General features: G+C 33.9%; 1 protein-coding gene across 2 annotated transcripts; it reads right to left on the bottom strand.

Annotated features, from left to right (window-relative positions):
• Nucleotides 1–10672: 10672 nt before the first annotated feature.
• On the bottom strand, nucleotides 10673–19153 carry LOC107838968 (homeobox-leucine zipper protein ATHB-15). Of its 2 annotated transcripts, XM_016682275.2 has the most exons (19): nucleotides 18546–19153; nucleotides 17761–17974; nucleotides 17252–17411; nucleotides 16951–17054; nucleotides 16771–16861; nucleotides 16112–16207; nucleotides 15910–16023; nucleotides 15742–15825; nucleotides 15336–15491; nucleotides 15185–15259; nucleotides 14883–14989; nucleotides 14606–14798; nucleotides 13388–13573; nucleotides 13185–13265; nucleotides 12528–12662; nucleotides 12123–12448; nucleotides 11584–11689; nucleotides 11255–11404; nucleotides 10673–11016 (listed from the first exon to the last, which is right to left on the bottom strand). In XM_016682275.2, exons 2-19 carry the CDS (start codon nucleotides 17970–17972, stop codon nucleotides 10870–10872), a joined length of 2523 nt encoding a protein of 840 aa, XP_016537761.1. In that variant the 5' UTR covers nucleotides 17973–17974; nucleotides 18546–19153; the 3' UTR covers nucleotides 10673–10869. The 2 variants fall into 2 exon arrangements, with proteins under 2 accessions (XP_016537761.1, XP_016537760.1); XM_016682274.2 differs by having other exon boundaries at nucleotides 14606–14989.
• Between the last annotated feature and the right edge of the window lie 1053 nt (nucleotides 19154–20206).

Raw genomic sequence — 20206 nt, 5'->3', positions numbered from 1 at the left:
ATGTTGATATGACCTCGTTCTTATATGTACTTATACCTATATATATATATCTAGCTATATGAAGCTATGGTACTACCGTATATCCTTTCCTTGTTGTTCATTTTGTATAGTCGTTACTTCGCCTTGTATATTACTATATATCTTTATTTTTCTCTTTATTCATATATTTACCAGGGATATATGGTATCGCACTGATGTATATTGAATATAGCTAGAGTAGGATAGTTCACAATGATACCTCCTCAGTCTTACTATGTTAGACTCTTGGACATAAATAGGATAGTTGTCCTTTATTATTCTTATTGACTTGTATATGATTTCTATACTCTTAGGTGTAGTTTCCATTCTATTTATATGTCGTGTATATCTGCTTTATCTTTAGAGCTCAGTTGGCAGTAGCATATTGAGTATTATTTGTTTGGTACTCATACTACACTTTTGTAGCCTGTAGATCATAGTATGGGTTATCATCGTTGATGTGTACATCATGTGGAGCAGACCTGGTTCAGAGACTTAGAGTAAGCTCTTAACATTCGGAGTATTACTTATATCTCTCTTATGTATTAAAATAGTCTCTAAGTTGTATTCGGAGATAAGTTGTATCATTGTATTTATCTTAATATTTCACCTTTGTACTCTTTTTATATTAGAAGCTCTTGTACTGATACTACCAGGTGTTGGGATTCTTCTATGTATTGATCTTTATTTCATATATTCCATATTTTTTTCCTTATATTTTTAGTAGTCTGTTACTAGCTGTTCTGAACTACGGGTTGGCTTACCTACTAGTGAGTTATGGTAGGTGCCATCATGACCTGAGGAAATTGGGTCATGATATATAATGATCCTAACTTGATTATCTGAATTCTAAGGTAAAGAAAATATGGGCAAGCATATGGTATTTGACATGCATTGACTGGAACTTCTTTTTTAAGTGTGAGTGTCTCTTGATCGTCCCTTCATTGGCATGTATGAGTTCATATGAGTGAGTGGGACTTCTCTATTATAAGGAAACTTGATTTATATTGCTAGCTATTTGCTTGTTTCAGGTAGTGTAATTTGTACATATGAGTGGTTGTTTGTTGCTAATGAAATTTTTATAACTTGATCCCATTGTGTCACATTGTTTTGCTTTATGTTCATACACAGTTGGCTTTGAAAAGAGATATAACTGGGAATGTGGTGATTTGAACTTAACGTGATGACTGACTGCCTTGAATAGCTTAGATTCTCCTAGTTAAGTGTCATTTTTATTTTGTTGTGTTTTTTTGCCTGAGGACATTCAAACATTCTAAGTTGAGGGTATTTTTGTGCTATAGAAATATAGCACTTTCAATGGTAAAAACAAGGAAACTATGCAAGTTTCTGAGGTTTTTTGTTAGATATGATCTATTTTGGGTATGTTTTGTAGGAAACCATGTTTTGGATGCTAAGTTCATGAAAAGGTGAACAAAAGTGTTTTTGGCTACTTTGAGAGTGATTATGGATGTTTGGGATGTTTTCTAGCTTGATCGTGATCAATGTATGTTCAAGATTCGAAGAAAAGCTGAAAAACTAACTCCCGACACCTACTAAGTCAACCTACGAATCGCATGTAGACCTACGGACCGTATGTAGATAAAGTAGGTGCTTGAAAACCAAAATCCTGAGAGCTAACTTGTAGGACTTTTTCCATCCGCAAACTGCGGTCTGCACCTGCGCCCTGTGCCAGACTGTATGTACACAGAGCAGGTGGCCACCGACCCAATGTTTTCCTATTTCGTTCGGAATTTGTTTATAGGGTTTTCTTATGTACTAAAAATGCCCCTTATATACTTTTTAGTAGAAGTTATGCACTTTTAACACTTAGAAATATATTTTAATCCCAAGATCCATCTTTGATCTTGGGATTCTCTTATAGTGAATTTGATTGATTATTCAGTTACGGTTGTAGGTTTTCATTCATCTTATCATTGTGATTTCATCTATACTTTCTATTGTTAATGTTATTGATTTATTCACAATTATGAGCATCTAAAACTCATAGCTAGGGTTGTGGAAACCCTGGCAAATTGAAAAAGTAGGGAAAGTGCGATTGTTGATGTGAACCAATACCATTGGCATGCATTGCTTTATATTCTTTATGATTGATTTTGTAATGGGTGCACACATTATAATCCCGCCTAGATATTACTGCTTACTCCAAAAGAGGAGTAGCGACTTGAAAAAGATAAAGACAATAGTAATTTGGAGTTTAACTGTTAATCCACGCTTCTAGGTTCTATCTACGTAAGATGGTTAGGTTTCATCTAAAAACTAGAGACTCAAAAGGTAATAGTTAACTGCGATCAAGATAAGGGTTAGTAGTGCGACACCCTGAGACTCAAAAGGTAAAGGGTAAAATCCCTGTACTCATCCAAAAGACTGTAGAAGGTATATAACTTATCGATTCTTCATGAAAGGTATTGTATTAGTTCAACAACGCATGATAAGCCTACAGAGTTGAGAAGCCAAGGAGAACATAATCCTAGTGTTCAGTTATGACTGATTTCAACCAAAGTAATATTGTTCTTTGTTCGAGATTGCTACAAATAAAACCCTCATTTACTTTTCTTGTTCTGCTCATTGACTACAACTACTGAGATCTTCTAAGCCACGTGTTCCCTTGGTATTCAACTACAACCTTAGTTGGGTTACTATATCTTGACAATGGCCATCCCATTATCTATTAGGAGGTGTTGCTTGGACGTCATCAGTCACCTTGTTTCACCCCCTAGTAAAGAGAAAGAAACAATAAGACTAGCCATTAAGAAGCATTGAATAGTAGTTATTGGAAACCAACCTCTATATCAAATCAATAAATTGAGGAGAACCCTATTTTCTTAAGAACCCTTTTTAGAAATAACCAAGGAACTCTGCCATAAGCTTTAGTCATAGCTAGCTTTATGAAAACATTAGAAGGTTTTTCTCTTTTACCCAGATCAGATATCAACTCCTTAGCAAAAAAGAATTTTAAATAACACTTCATCCTTTAACAAAGCCAAATTAGTTAGAAGAAAACCAATTTGGGGATGAATTCTTCAAGTCTATCATGATCAAATTCATATGTCTCATATCCTAGAAGGAGAGAACATCTCTCTTTTTGAGACAAGTACTAGGTTAGTGTGAGTGACAGATTTAAAAAGGGAGTTACCTACAAAAAATTCATGCACCATCTTTCATAATACCTGATCCAACTATCTCCCCACATATATGATAGAATTTACTAGTAAAACTATTAGGATCACCCGAACTATCTCCACTAAGCTTGAAGCATTTATATTTACTTCTTCGGAGTCAGGTAAAGCACTTAGTAGCTCAATTTCTTTTTCTCTTATAGTTTTCAGAATGCGATTCAAAAGAGTGAGATCTAACGCATCCCTTTCTTTTTGAAACTGTGTATGGAAAAATTATAATGATTTTTTAGTTATTTATCATTCTTCTTATAACCAGCAACCTTGAGAATTTTAAATTTTGTCTACCTTCAACCTCAGTCTTCTGCCCTTCACTAAGCTATGAAAAAATCTTATATTTTTATCACCATTCATAAACCACTCATAACCAGCCCTTTGCTGCCAAAAGCTCTAGATCTTTGCAATTTCTTCCCATAGTTCTAACTATCGGAAGAGATCCACATATGTCAACTTACTCTATAAAGAAAGGGACTCTCCACTTTCTTAATCTTTCTTTAATAATCATGAAAACAATTAGATGAAACCTCAAAATCCCAATTTGAACGCGCCACCTCCTTAAAATAATCATGTTCAATCAAGAAGTTAGGAAACCTAACTAATTTCTTAATAGGAGTAGATGTTCCTTTGTAAGTCAGAAGCAAGGAGCAAGGTGTGAACTAAATCTAGGAAGATTCCCTACTTCCACATGAAGGAAATCATCCAAAAACTCTAAATTAGTGAGGATTCTATCTAGCCTCTTAAAATGAAATCTTCCCCTACTATATCATTCCACCAAGTAAATAGGTTGTCTTTGAACTAACTTTGAATTAAATCACAAGATTTAATACATTCTCTGAAATTATCATAGTCTGTCGTAGTAACTGGATTACCTCCATTTTTTTCTTTTTATTTAATACAACATTAAAATCTCCCTAAATCACCCAAGAATGGATCACTCCAGCCTTTAAAGTACAAATTTCATCCCACAACTCCAATCTTTCAGTTTGATCACACTTAGCATACACCAAAGTAAATACAAAGGTACATAAAGTGGTCTAATTGAGCATTTTAATAGATTTGCTAGTCTGAATTATTGATTACTGTGACATCATATCCATGATTATAAAAACCTTAACTTTACCATTTCTATTATGAAGACTTGTATGTATCTTTAGTTTGTTCTTGTACCTATTAATTATCCTAATATGTTGAAAAGGCTCTGGTAAGGACAACAAAAGTAAATTTATGAAAGTTGTGCAATATTTAAACTCTTTGAAATATTTTTTATGACTTTACTGACCTAATGTTTCAAATTAGGGATTTTAGCATTGTTTAACCTATTGGAAGGTCACATTCCTCTATGGTTGAACTCTGACAGGTTGAGTAACTTCTTTATTGTCATGCTTCTTGCTTTTCCTAGATGACTTAACAACCTTTGCAATTCTAGGTGACATGTTTGCATCTCTAAAGATTTGATCTTTATTTTATCAAAGATATCTTTATTTACATCCTCTATATCTAAAACATCCACCTTGTGAGTAAGGATATCATGTAGTGCTTTATTGGGAGAATTCATTTTCCTCAACTTCAAAGCATCATCAATTGATTGCACAAACTCTTCCTTATTTCTAGTAGAAATTAACTATTTTTTGTTATCTCTTTATTGTACAAGTACATTGATAGACTGATCATCCAACATAGTTGGTGAATTTATTTCTTTGACTATGAAAGTTGTTGAGTTATCCACATCTAAAGGCACTATGTATTAGCATTTACCAAAGCCCTAGCCTTATCCAACCCATCATACATTACATCATCATCTATGATACCACTCTACTGCACCTGTATGTCTACATTTCTCACCACTATTTCATTGTGTTGCTTCACCTCATGGACATTAATTATTGTTGAATCTTCTCTACTACTACCTTTGTCAACTATGTTGACTTTAATTTATGAAAATGCTCCACTTTACTTCTCCTGTATGACAATATTCTTGACTTGTGTTTCTCTTTGCAGATATTCTCCTTTACTTTCCAAAGATGTTGGTTCTACACTACCTACTACTATTCACTAATTGTAAAGATGATTCACAAGTATTAGTGATGTGCTGCTGGCTTTTCAAAGTTTCAAACACCATGTTGATGATCTGAGTGTTTACCCTTTTTCCTATATTTTTATGAACTTTGTAACTAGATATATGTGTATCCTCCCCTGAGTTACTATTTTCTATGTCACTGTCCTCCTTATTTAGGAAAGTAGACAATTGTTATTGAGTAATGAAGGTACCCTCATGTTGGTGTTATTTGTTGTTGTTGGCTACTTCTTTCACATTATTGGTTGTCTCAATATTAGTATGTCTTGCATGAACACTCTCCTTAGTAGGTTTAGGCATCCTTGAGCTTTTATCCCTTACTTCAGTTTTAGTATTTTCATTGACCTCCCCTATATTTTTAGTAGCTTCATTAGTAAGTGCAGCAAAAGGATTGTCTGTAGTGAACGCATTTTGTTTAACGATGTATTGAGATTCCTTCCCTTGTTTACTGCTCTTATTATTTGGGTTCCATTTTTGTCTGCTTCATCATCATACATGATCAGATTTCTAATTTGATTTTTTTGGGCAGTCTTGAGGTCTTTCGCTATTCCTTTCTATTCTCTGAAGGACTTTCAATTAGTTCTAGGTGAAGAACTCTACATTGTACTTCACTATGACCTTGTAATTTGCAATTCTTGCAATATCTGGAAAGAAAATCATATTTGATCTTTATTTTCTTCACTTTTACAGCCTTTCCAGAGCTACTAATCACCTTAATTTCCACTTCTTCAGGCAATTTATCAGCTAAACTCACTAGAACGTTTACCTTAGTACAACTAGGTTTAGTTTTATTAATAGTAGTCATGTCAAGATGGATTGATTTTCCTACTTCTACTGCAATCAAAAAAATTAATTCCTTAACAAAAAGGTGGGAAACAGATCAGGAAATGAGATCCAAGCCATGGCATTTGTTATCTCTTCATCATATTTAAAGCTTGTGTCATATATTAGGGGTCTTATTTGATAAGATTTATCATCCTTAGACAAAATATAATACACATTCTTCGACAGTAAGTTCACAAATCCTCTATGAGTTTTAGTCTTATTAAAATATAGCAACTACTCAATATACCAATCTTGCATTCACCTTTGATATTGCATTGTTTTGAAACATGAGCGTAAATTCCCTCTATATCAGGCAAATCATATGAAAATTTACCCATAGTTTTGTATTGTAGTTGCTTCATCATATTCATCGTGTCTACGTTTTCCTCCATCCATGTTACCCTTGGGATTCTATCATTATAAGTGAGTGGTTTAATTGTAATAGACAGACTTGGAGAATGCTTATCATTCAAAATTTTGTTCAAGGTAGCAGGATTTATAAGATCAATAAATTTTGGTTTATCCCTATTACCCCTTTGATTATCTTTCTCCTTAGGCAACCCTTTAAGCTCGAGGTCATTGGTTTGCATAGTGATTTCAAAAGGATTTGGGATTTCTGAGAATGTAGGGTCGGAGAAAGGATTTTGGGATGGTATAAATAAGGAAATTGAGCGAGGTTAGTGATTGAAAATTGACCGACACCAGTAGGAGGCCAGGCAGTGGCTAGAATGGACATGAAAGATAGTGATGAAAGCTAGCTTTTAGATGAAGGCATGAGAGAGAAGAGAGTTTTTTGCTATGTATTTGCAATGTATTGTTTGAATAAGTACTACTTGAAGTTGTTTTACTTGCACTTTCTTTTCTTTTGGGAGTCATTTTATCTACAAACAAGATAAAAATTAAAAAAAGATTATAATTGATTTGTGCATCATTAAAAAAAGTATAGCAGTGAATTTAACAAATACAACATAGCAAAATAATATTTTCAATCTGTTGCAATAGATGAGTCATTTGCTGGAAGAAATAAAAACAATTTCAATACTGCATTAATTTCTTCCAGTATATGAATGATCTTTTGTAACAGATAAGTCAACTATTGGAAGAAATCAAAGTAGTTGTAAAATTATTTTTATTTCTTCCAACAATGACTCATCTGCTGCAACAGATCGCTCATCTACTAGAAAAAATACAAACAGTTTTGTAACTATTTTGATTTCTTCCAATAGATAACTCATCTATTGCAACATATTATTCATCTATTGAAAACATCATAACAGCAAACCAACAGATGCTTAATATATTTCAACATATTCTTATTCTGCTGCAATATATTACACATCTATTGAGATATTTACAATATTTTTACCATATATATCACCAAGAACACTAACAACAAGCCAAAAATATCGCCATTTGAACAACAACATTAACATTTACAATACAACAACACCCACAATGCTAACATTTACCAATACCAGCATTACCAACAAAATCAACAACACCAACATTTATAATATAACAACACCAACATTAAGCCATAAATAATAGCACTTAAACAACAATGTTCAAGAACAATAACATTTATAATACAACACCAACAAAATCAACAGTGAAAATTCTTATTTTTGAAACTCATTTAAAAACACAAAATAGAATCACAAGAAAGTGTTCAAGTTTGCACTAAAATCTATGATACAACCTTAACAGTTTTTGAATTTTGTCACAAAAGATTTCTTCAAAAATAAAGCTTCACTATTTTTACAATATTGTTCAAGAACAACAAAAAAATGATATTTCATTAAAAAAATATCACAAAATACATCAACTACTATAGTAAGAGGACAAATACCAAAAATTAGTATTCTCTCGAATTTCTCTTTCTTTTTAAAACATCAAATCAAAAAATTGTTGACCGGTACTTTGAAGAGAAGATAATGAGTTCTTTTGTTTCTACAATAACTCAAAATTCCTAATTTTTTAAAAATTAAAAAAATAATAATAAGCCTTTATCTCAGAGGAGAGAGAAATTGACAATTAAAATGGAAAAAGGAATGATGTAGAAGCTGAATTGGGTTGTTAGAGTTAAAGGCATTAGAGATGGCTCGTCACATTGATTTATTGTGAAACGAGGACAATAACTCTTAGGACTGTTAAGAGAGAGGAGATTTTTGAGGAATTTGAAAGATTAGTTTTGGGAGAAGTTACAATTTTTTTAGACTGATTTTGATCTTATATTTTTATTTTGAAATTAAGTGAGTTGTGGATTATTTTTTATATTTTTAAAATGTTTAAGAAATTTTAAAAATATTAATTAAGTCCCAAATTAATTTAACCTAATTTTTAAGTGACTTTGACCTTAGACTTGATCAAATGTCACCAAAATTTCAATCAAGACTTACAAGATACTTTTTCTTCAATTTTCCCATCAATTTTAGTTTCTAGTTTTTATCGAGAAAATGGTCTATTACCTCCCCCCAACCTTTAGTCGAAATCCCAACTACACACCCAACCTTTAAAGGTGACCTATTACCCCTCTAATAAGCTTACAAAATTTATTATCCCCAATTGCTGACCTGTCAATGGACGTGACTACACCGCCCATGGGCGCATCAGTTGACTCCATTTCACTTTAAATTCCTTATTTTCTAATTGTCACATCATTATTTTTAATAATATAATAAATATTTTAACTATTACTTTTTCTTAATGAATTCTAATTGTCACGTCATGTCTTCTTCTCTTTTTCAGAATAAAAATTCAAGAACTCATTAATGGAGTTTCTCATCTTCCTCATCTCCAATTTCATTTTCTCATATTTCTTGAACTTATTAATGGCGAGGACTCATTAATGATGTTTTTTAATAATTTGAAAAATGTTATTACCGAAGCCAAGAAACACTTGAACTAAGGAAACAAGAAGATTTCTCCGGTTAATGAATTCTTGAATGAGAAAGATGAGGAACACCAATTTAAAAAACTTTAAAAAATTCAAGAACTCCGATTTCCTCTCTTTTTGCTCAAGATCGCCATTAATAGCGAGCTCAAAGCTTTGAATTTCCACAATGTCATATATAATTTCCAACATGTTTAAGACCACAATATTGAAAGGCATTTTGGTACATTTGACATATCTTTAATTTAAAACCACAAGATTCAAAAGTTTCCTTTATTTTCTTAAACTTCGTGTCAAGTCGAACTAGGTCATTCATTTTTAAACGAAGGGAGTAGTATGTATCTAAGTCAATTGACCAAACCATCTTAACACTAAGTGTTTAGTACACTTTTTTTTGTTGTTTGATTTATCGCCCGATATGATTTGCAATTATTAGCTTCTGCATGATGCCTCATCGAGTCCAACCCTCCCAACCACTGCCTCGCCCCTATAGTGTTTGTCTACATTGTAGTAATATACTCTTAGGGGTCGTTTGGTAAAGTGTATTAAAAATATAATACATGCATTATGGTTTGTGTATTAATAGTATCATGTTTGGTATCCTTTTTTAGACTATGCATAACTAATACTTGTATTAGTTATACACATTTTTGTGTATTAAAGTGTGTATAACCAATACACATCATTTTCCATGTATTAATAATACAAAGCTTTTAACACATGTAGGAACCTATTAAATGACATTATTACCCCTTAAAATTATTCTCCCGCGTTCTTTTCCCACTATATTACAACAGTTTGGATCCAAATATTGACAAATGAGACAGCAATTGCGACAAAGACCATGACAGTAGGTTGACCCATTTATTTCTACTACACCAATTATAGTTTTTCTTCTTTTTTGTCCATTTTTCTACATCTTCATTGCATGTTTGGTACACTTCTCTTGGTTCTCTCTAGTCCTTTATGGGATAAAAGGAAAAAAAAAATTGCAACATTGTAAATTGGTTTTCTGTGTGCAGAGGAGTTTTATGCAAGTTCTTGGATTTCTCTTCAAGATTGAGTAGTTGTTCTGCTCATTGAATTTTGGTGCCTTTTTCTTGGTTTGCTCTTGTTATTTTCATTGTCAAAATTTTTGAATTCAGAGAAGAGATGGAAAGTGAATTTTTCATTTTTCCAGTGTAACTGCTGCTCTTGCACGGTTGAAAATACAATGTACAAGAAAAAATTCAAGGAAGGACTAAGGGTAATTTGGTAAACAAACATATTTTTATAAAAATTATATAAATATATATTATCTTTAACACATCAAACCAAACGTTGCGTAAAAAATAATGTATATATAACTGCTACCAGCATTATTAATACTTGCATTAATAAGGCAAGCATTACTAATACACCTTATTCAGCATTAATCTTATTATTCAACATTAATCTTATACACTGCACCAAACGACCCCTTAGATAATATGTTCTATTTATCTACTAATTACCAACCAAAAAAAAATAAAGAAAATCACTTGTCTTCTTATAAAAACCTTGTAAAATTAAGTCATTCTTTATAAACCTATTCCTTCAAACAAAAACACACCCTCGATCAATCTCCTAAGAACCCCAAGAATGTAACATGAAATTGGTGATAGTAAGAGGAAATGGGAAAACCAAAGGTAAAAGAAAGTACTAAATTTTACAAACCAACCAAAATACACTAGTGCTTGGTGAGAATTGAGAAAAGAAAAACGATTTCACTTGCAAATTTCTGCCGAAACAGTATAAAGGCAGGCAGGTTGATCCATAAAGTATGATTAAAAAAAGGGCTGTTGCTGATCCATGTTTGTATCAATTCCTACATCGATGTGCAAATATCAGACAAATGACCAATTGATGAACATGAAACATATACAATGAGCATCTTCTTCTTCATTCAATACTTTCCAAGCTACTGCTCTCTCATAAGATATCGGCCTTCCCATACTTGACAAACAGATACCACCTTGAAGACAAGCAAACCCCTGCAAGAAAATATGTTAGAGATGACATCTAGTTAGTGAAGTTAACAACATTGAAAGTTGCAAGACTGCATCTCGTGCAGTGGCAATGATGCTTCGTTACATAGAATTAGCATAATAGATAGCCTGGCTGCCCAAAGTCTTTACCAACAAAAAGGCAGTCAGTTTTGAGACAAATAGAGAAGCAAAAGCAAGAAATTACGGTGCACCCTTCAGACTAGTGAAAGATGCACATATATACCTGCTGCATTATCTGTGGAAGCTCAGAGAAAAGCGCCTTTCTTCCATTGTCGTCGAAAATCTTTTCAAGAGTAATATCCTGAAGGGCAACCAAGGTGGTTTCTAGCATGTCAAGTCCTGCCTCATTCGCGAATGTGAAAACTGGCAGTGCCTGCCATCAAAAGTATTTAGGAAAACCACTAACACTTGAGGAGCAGGAAGCGAATAACTACTTGAGTGAAACTCTGAAGTGCGTTTTATATATCATTATTGCAGGAATACGATAGTAAATCTCAAACTGCGACTTCATTGAACTTTATGAAATAAGATACTAGGATTCTAGATCAATACCTTCAAAGAGCAACACATTAGAGCATCTAAGTGATCCCAAATTTCTTTCAGGATGGATTCACTCCCGCCACTAACAGATTTGAGCAGCTCAACGCCTAAGAAGAACCTGCAAGAGAAAAAATATTAGAGTGCATATAAGAACTGCAAATATTCATGCAATAATAGCTGTACTAACTCTCAGATTAAAGAGTAGAATCGCACTTATAAAATGCAAGCAATGTTAAAGATATAATAATCAATCAGAGATTGTTCAATTAGTTTCTTGAAGCACATAATACAAAAATTACTCTATCCCTATTAATACCGTCTTGCTCCTAGCTAGACTAGGGTATTTTCTTTATTTTGGCCTATTCAGCATATGTTGATGAACCCATCAGCCAAGCTGCTCTTTCAAAATGGTCTAGAGTGCTTGCAACAAAAACGAAGAGACTTCTAAATCACATAAACACCAGGCAGCATCAGAACTTGAGAATGGAAACAGAAGTACCTACTCTTTGAGGTTATACCAGGAGGTGGTATATGTACACCAAGCGACATACCTATAACTTTGGCAAATCCAACGGGCAAGTGTATGTGCTTCAGGTGTGCCAGGTGGAGACCTTAGACCAGGGAGAGAACCAATACGAGATGGAGAGAGAGCCAAAGCAACCCTCTGAACAGATGATATGATACTGCGGACATATTGACGTGCCATAGCTGCTATGTTTTCTTGAAGATGGATCTCAAATGCAAATTGAAATGCTATTGTCATAACTGACTTTGTGCTACCAGAGCTCTTGGAATGATCTCCAGTTGGGCGACTTCCAGCCGGTCCAACCTCAAGAGTTGATGCAAGATCCAGTGTGCGGTTTGGACTAGAGGCGTCCTGCATAAACTTGAGATATAAATTACTAAAGCTTTGGAATAACTTGCAATTCCAGATTACATTTGGCAAGTATACTCACCGACTTGGAATCCAGAGGAATGATACGGAAACCAGAGGGAAGGAGAGGAGCATCATCAGCAAAAGAGGCATCAATAGGAGCAAACATGAGCTCTGCACATGTTCCAACAGCATTATCGTCCACTCCATTACAAAGCTGTCATTTCAAAAACAAGGATCTGTTAATCATAGAGGTGGCAGAAAGATTAACCAAAGGGTTAAAGACCGACACTAGATTGATCACCTTCCATGAGGGGTTTAAGGTTAGAAGTCTCACAAAGGATAAAAATAAAACTGAACAAACACTCACAAGTGAAAGTCAACTTTTAGCTGTTAAAGACAATAATTCTTGCACCAAAATCCAATTAGGAAAGAAACGAAGTCGAAGCAGCAAAAAGTGTCCAAGCTCAAGAAGCGAGGAGTAACTGTATAAGCAGGGATATTGAACTATAGCTCTACTGTACCACATGATGTACCACATACTTCTAGTAGTATCTATGACAAAATCCAGTAACCAGTTAGCCCACCAAGGGTTTAGATGAAATAACTTACACGTAGAACTTTATAGCACCAGATATGAGCTTTATGAATAATTTTTATATATAGAATAGAAATCGCGAGAAAAACAGTTCAGGAACAACATAGAGTGATGCAAATTATTTTGAGAATAAAAACATACTTGCAGAAGGAAGATGTCACCAGGCATGATCATGTCATCTTGATAGTGACCAATGCTTTCAAGTCTTATCACCTCCATAAACTGTTTTCAGAGTAAAGATATCTTAATAATATATTTACTTATAAAACATAACCAATGCAAATGAAAAGAAAAGAACGAGGCGTTCTGGAGATACTAGAGATAATTAAGAAAAAGTCACTTGCCTCTTCATGTTCAATAGTATGAGCCAGTGGAAGAATGATTTGTCCACCAAAACTTCCAGTTCGAGTGACTGGTATGCTGCATGGACCAGCTTTAACTGCAGCAGCTGAATAAGCATCAATACCACTGTCTGCCCATTCTGACCGATGTTCACGCAAGAACCTAAGCAGAATGGAAGGAGGTACGTTCTGGCAAAGAAAAAAGACGATAAGTGATGAAACAGATGCTACACAAGAGAGAGAGCACAGACTGGAATACAGGAAAATGTCTAAACAACATGCAGAATTTCCAACAACGCAATCCATTGAAGAAAAATGAAAACTTTTACACCTCAAAGAGAGTACCTTTATGCCCATCTTTTATACAGCTTACTCTAATCCTTTTTTTTTTCGCAACAACTAATGTAAAGCTCCAATTTATGCATATAATACTTGTCGAAAGTTTGTAAAACCTTGTAAATTGAATCCACGATAATTACTCCCTCCATTCCAAAAAGAACAACATGGTGCAGAGTTAGACATTCAGAATACCTAATTTCAACGTAATTTTGAATATTAATTCTAGACTCTTTTTAAATTTTTTTTAACTTTTTTTAAAACTACCTAAACTGTATTGTATACCCAACTCTGTTATGAGAATAATTGAATAAATAGCAGTCGAAAACACAATTATTCGGATTCCCCAAAACAATAATTATTCACGATAGCTGAATGTATCAATATATCACGCAATTGAGTTTCAACAGAACTGAAAATGCTCTTCTTGCAAACTATTACTGTTTCTAGATTAACCAAGAAACTGAAATGGCATCACTTGCCCGTGCTTAAACGTTCATAATGAAATAGAAATTTTAGGAAGACAGTTACTTTATTTTATACAAATTTTGCTGCTCCTATTAAATCAGAATGATAAATTTTTTTTTTTCAAAGCATGATCAGCAAATTACGTAATCCTAGACTTGAATTAAGAAGCTGGTGCATGATCGAGCAGTATTTACAAACTCTCCTCCACGAAACAGATTTGAATAAATGAATAAGTAATTAAGAAAAACTGACAACAAAAACTGCAATTATATGAAAGCAATTTAGTACTCTATCACATGACTTCTCAAAGAACTTTGAAATTTTTATTCAACTTATAGAAAGTAAAAACAAGTAAAAACAGATCTCACGCCATTCACATAAGTTTTGCTCAAATCAAATTGGTCGACAAATCAGTACCTGTAAGAGCATAGAAGCCTTGGCACAAAGCACAGCACTGCTCATTGATGGAAATCCATTGGCATAAGACAGATTCGCACCCATCAATTTGCTGGGTGATGAGTTGACGAGAATGGTAACATCATCTATACCATCACTTTCAAGCATAGACCACCCCTCATCAGTAAAACCATTAACAGCCTCATTAAAACCCCTACACAATGTGATCAGAAGTTCCATCACAAATGGAATAAAAATGTTAAGATGTAGAAAAAACATCAGGAATTGAAAAAACAACTTGCTCAATCTTTGACCAAGTGCGCGCAATGCTGCAGGTCTTCTTCCCCAACCAGTGACAGTAGGATGAGAAATTTCTTGAGAAATTTGTCTCAAGTGACGTAATGCCTGAAATATGTTAAATAGCAGCATTAATCAGCGAAGGTTAACGAAAGGGCTAACAAACACCAATTCCACAACTAATAACTTCCGGTCACTATAGTTCACATTTCGACATCTATCTCAGGAATTTAGAAATGGATAATAAAAGAAAAAGAAATAAGAGTTTCTATATAAAATATATAGTCAGAAATTTAATCATACTGCCATAGTTGTCCTCTGCGACAGCAGTGTTGATGACTCATACAGTGGACGCAACACTTCAGGTACACTCCATGGCTGGCAAAGATTATTAGCAGCATATTAGAAAATTGATAGGGAGAAGCACAATCATGTAATTAACAAGTTAACACACCTCTAAATCCATATGGTCGACTATGTGAATGATTGAACCACCCCCTTCACAGGGTCGTATCAGATATCCACTTGGCAGTATATCTGCTCTCACAAAAGTCTGCACTGGTGGCATGCTAGGACCATTCTGAGTGTTGTTCAGGGATCTTTCACATACCTATAGTAGAAATATGTATACTACATCAACATAATAACAAGGTAAGGCTGCGTACAATACATCCTTGTGGTGGGGCCCTTCCCCGGACCCTGCGCATAGCGGGAGCTTTAGTGCACCGGGCTGCCCTTTCATCAACATAATAACGAGGGAAAACTGGATTGTTACTTCGTATCTGTGACTTTCAATAGCAGTAAGGCAGCACCTTTTATTTGATAATTTTATTAGGAACATAATAACCTTTGATACGTACCACGAGGCTACCATCTTCCATAACAGATGTATAACGCATCAACCAGAAGTCACGAGCTGGTGCCAGTGTAGTAGGTGCATAGAGCTGAAACAAATTGTACAACAACATTCAGTGAAAAGTTTTGTTACGCCAACAAAAAAATAAGGCAGGAGTTTTTCTAAAAATAACCTGCATGTATAGCAATTCAATGGTTCCACCAGTCCCAGTGGACATCACATTGAGAACATCCACTGTTCGGCAGTCACGAAACCATGATGGTCGATCTTTAAGGATTTCAGCAACCTTTATTAAAGCAGAAGCACAGTTATACTTTGCATTTCAAGAGGTACAACAACACTGAATTGACCAAGTTTTTTCAGGTAAAACTCACTCTTGTAGGCTCTAGACCCACAAGGCCACAAGCACGTGAGGCTACTCCTGAGCAACCATGAGAAATAGCAATGATTCCAATGGAATCCGGACCAGGCTACAGACATGAAAGAGAGATATTTTTAAGATTACTATGACATAATTTTCCTGTGCAAATTAGCTACTATGTAATCAAAATGTTGTGCATATATGCGCATGATCAAATCCTCTGGAGTGTCATACAGGTAGAAATTATCTTTAAGACAAAGCTTTTAACGACTTGTGATGTATATTTATGCAAATTGAAAGTTATAAGAGCTGTCCAAACTTAGATAACTGATGACCTCAATAACATAAGCAGAGCAAGAAGAATAAGAAATATCTTTTTGATCTTTCTAAATTAAAAAATGATTTTGATCAATTGACGATAAAATTAAGAGGAGGAAGACGAGAAACTCACTGCACATAGGATTTTCTGCATGCAGTTCTTACTCCCAACAGATTTAAGGGACCAAATAATAATCAAAGAAATTATGTTATGAAAGCACAAGCCTAAAAGATTTGTCATTAAAGAACTATGACTAATAAAGGAGTCATCTACCTCATTAATAAATCTATAAACAACACTCCAAAAATTTGTTCATGACATCAATAAATTGAAAAATAAGCAAGGGACTAAACCTTCATCCCAGGCATTTGGACCCACTCCACAGCAGTTCCAGTTGCCTTTGATAAAAACTCTGTTAAAGTTTCCTCTGCTAAGGACAAAAGTCTGGAATATATACATTCAACTATTATTATACAAGCTATGGGAAATAACACACCCAAAAAAAAAATCAAACTCGGAGAATATCTACTTACCCCGCAGGGCTTGCATCCCTTGGTGGACGCTGAGGGGTCAGGTTGTGTTGACCACTCGTCACCACAGATTCACAACTATTGTTGTCTGTAGCAGGAAGGGCTGCCTGCAATTTAGAAGTAAGACAGGAAAAAGTTATCACGTAACAAAGAGACTCAATATGCTTATTCTGGTGTTTATCAGTGGTGGTATGCAATCAGTTTATGCACTAATTAAGAAATTCTTATAGCTCGCATTAGTTCTTTAACATTGAAGCATTAAGTTGTATTGAAAAAATGAAGCCAAGAATAATGAGAACATTACAGTTTGAGTCTGTTGGCGGAAAAAGCTATTCTCATACACCAACTGTGAAACTTGCTTCTGCAGCCTATCATTCTCTTCCATCAACAGCTTATTCATTGCTGTCAATTTTCTATTCACAGCTTGAAGGCGCGATGATTCTTTACGTTGCTTCTCTCTACACCTGCATTTACACAAACAAAATGCCATAAATTAATCATCTGAACGATTTTACTCCCTCTGTTCCAATTTATGTGACATTTTTCGCTACCCGAGAGTCAAAATAGATGAATTTAGGCATGAAATTTTCAAATTTTTGAAATAAAATTTGTATATTTTGAAACTACTGAAAAGTACTACTAGTCAAAATAATTGACAATTTAAAATATTTAATAGATATATGAAAAGTTACAATCAAAGATGGGTATAGACTTGTTTGATTCTCGAAATTCAAAAAGTATCACATAAATTGGAACGGACAGAGTAAGAATGGAAAAGAAAACAAAGCAACTTTCCAAAATTTAACAAGATACCTTCTGTTCTGGAACCAAACTTTGATCTGTTTTGGCTCGATGTTGGACAGAATTGGACACTCCCGAATGAGCTGCTGACGACGAAGGGAACTGGGTTTTGGACATTCATGATATAACCTCTCCAAAGCCTCTACTTGCTCAGGGGTGTACCTCACATATTTACCACTGTCCATCCCCAGTTTGTCTTTACAGCTTGATGTCACCGCCATCATTACTTCAAAAAAATATCAATATTTTTGAGAACAAAAAAAAAAAAGATGAATTAACAAAGTTCAATAGACAGATATCCCCTTCTTCATCTTCATTTCAACAAAATTCTTATACACCACAAATCCCAAACTCAAAATAATCCCCTCTTGTTTCCAAACCATCAAGTAAACTTTATACAAGAGGAAACAAAAAGAAAATTTCTAGCTTTGCTAGGATTGAAGCACTACTGACGCAAGGAAAGTTGACTTAAGAAATTAAGCTTTGGTATATGATTAAAACAATTGGAGTGTTACAAACTTGACAATTACTTTTTCTAGTCAAACGATAAAAATAATATATAAACAAAGGATTTAACAGCTAAATCCCTTCTTACCCACTTAACCCCAACAAACTCCCAAAATTTCTGCATGTGTGTATAAAAGTATATTAGAAACCCATTTGAGGATGAAAACGTTTGGATAATAAGAAATGGAAACTTGTGTATGAAGCATGGGAAGTTTCAAAGGCTTAGAAATCAAGAAATGTAAGAAGAAAGGAAACACGCAAACACACAAAGATGTTACAAGATTTGCTACCTTGTGAACACCCAAAAACGCTGTCTTCCCTATTCCCACCCACTCCCTTCAAAACCACGCAGCGTCAAGCACAAAACGTAGATCTTTCTTCATCAGCTCGCGGAGTTACAATTTCCCACAAACGTCTTCTTCTTTCAACTCTAAACTCAAGAAAAAAAATAGTAGTAAACACACCTTTCTCTATGAACTCATGAAACAGCTAATATTAAAATGGGTGGATGGTGGTCTTTTTTATATTTTATGTGTACAAATGGGAGACCTAAACAGAAGCAGAAATGGGAAAGGCCATTTTGGTTGCTTTGCATATAATCAAATGGTCGCTAAGTTGGGGCATTTCTTTTTTTTTTTTATATATAATTTTTCTTTTTGGGGTGGAGGGGTGGAGGGGGGGGGGGGTTAAAAAGCTAAAGGAAAGTTGAAAGGAGCAGAACAGTGTATGTGTTTTCTGAATGTATCTTTTACACCGCAAAACAACCATCTGTCTGTCCTAAAACATAAGAATAAGATGGGAATGTGACAGACACAAAAAGAAAAAGGCGAAAAAATTCCCACTTTAGTTGGTAGAGCGTCTTGTAAGCCTGCTCTGTCTTCTCTTTTTCACATTAATGCCCCCTCCCCTCCCCCACTCCTATAAAGTAATTTGAGTGCATCTTACTCTTCTTTTTTCACTTTTTTGGGTATTAAATTTGATTCCAAAAGGCAAAAAGGAGAATTACAAGTGCATAATTTGTCTTTTGATTAATTTCTAAATAATACTCCCTCCATTTCAAAATAAATAAATTGTTAAAGTATTTAATGATGTTTCAAAATAAGTTATTCATTGAATTCTTTTTTAAAATTACTCTTATGATTTGACAAGTAAAAGAGACTTAAGTTTTTTCTTTTTTTGGATAAAAGAAACTTCAAGGATAAAAATAGAAATTTATGTCTTTAATATTTTTTCTTAATTTGTATGTCAAAATCCAACAATTCATTTATTTCGAAACGAAGAGAGTATGTTTGAGTTTTCCAAAAATATTTTAATTATAATTTTCCTAATATGTCTTTATATAGTTGTACCATTAATGTTATATTTTATTTCCTAAAAATCAGTAGTTTATTAAGGAATATGTCAAACCCAAAACACAGAGGAAGTATTAAAAGATATTGATAAATATTTCCTAGCCTGGAAGTGTAATTTGACCTGAAGAGTATAATGTATATGGTAAATCAAAAGTTTGCTAGCAAACTAAAATTTACATATTTAAAGACTATACAAAAATATAATAAATTAATAAAAATAATAATTCATAATATTTATAGTAAATTAAAGTAAAAAAAAATATTTGACACCCCAAACAGTAACACTTTCACATCAAATAAGACTGAGATTAGTTCATACTAATATCAAATAGTATTACTCCATCGGTCTGAGTTTATATCATTTACTTTTTTTTTAGTGGTTATAAAAAAAAAAATATTTTTGTATTTAGTAATAATTTATCTTTAAAATCCCTATGTTGTTTTTAATGAAATAATTTACAGTCATACATTTTCATAGGCTCTTGAATGATGAGGGGGACAGAGGTGTTGTGTTAGGGGAGCTGGAACACTTTGAAGAGTGTCATAATTTCGGCTATTGTCAGCGTTTTAAGGTAGAAGAGGTCAGTGAGGCTATTTGC

This window comes from Capsicum annuum, chromosome 8 (assembly GCF_002878395.1).
Source record: "Capsicum annuum cultivar UCD-10X-F1 chromosome 8, UCD10Xv1.1, whole genome shotgun sequence".
Lineage (NCBI taxonomy): Eukaryota > Viridiplantae > Streptophyta > Magnoliopsida > Solanales > Solanaceae > Capsicum > Capsicum annuum.
Note: the sequence above shows the minus strand (reverse complement) of the source record. Positions and strands in the feature narration are given on the sequence as shown.

What these genes read in the sequence shown, in the direction of transcription:
- LOC107838968 (XM_016682274.2), bottom strand. Translation starts at nt 17,972, where the DNA reads ATGATGGCGGTGACATCAAGCTGTAAAGACAAACTGGGGATGGACAGT. An exon ending in TGGATTTGCCAAAGTTATAG is followed by an intron (nt 11,690 to 12,122) that starts GTATGTCGCTTG and finishes TTTCTCTTGCAG; the next exon opens with GTTCTTCTTAGGCGTTGAGC. An exon ending in TTCCACAGATAATGCAGCAG is followed by an intron (nt 11,017 to 11,254) that starts GTATATATGTGC and finishes ATTTTCTTGCAG; the next exon opens with GGGTTTGCTTGTCTTCAAGG.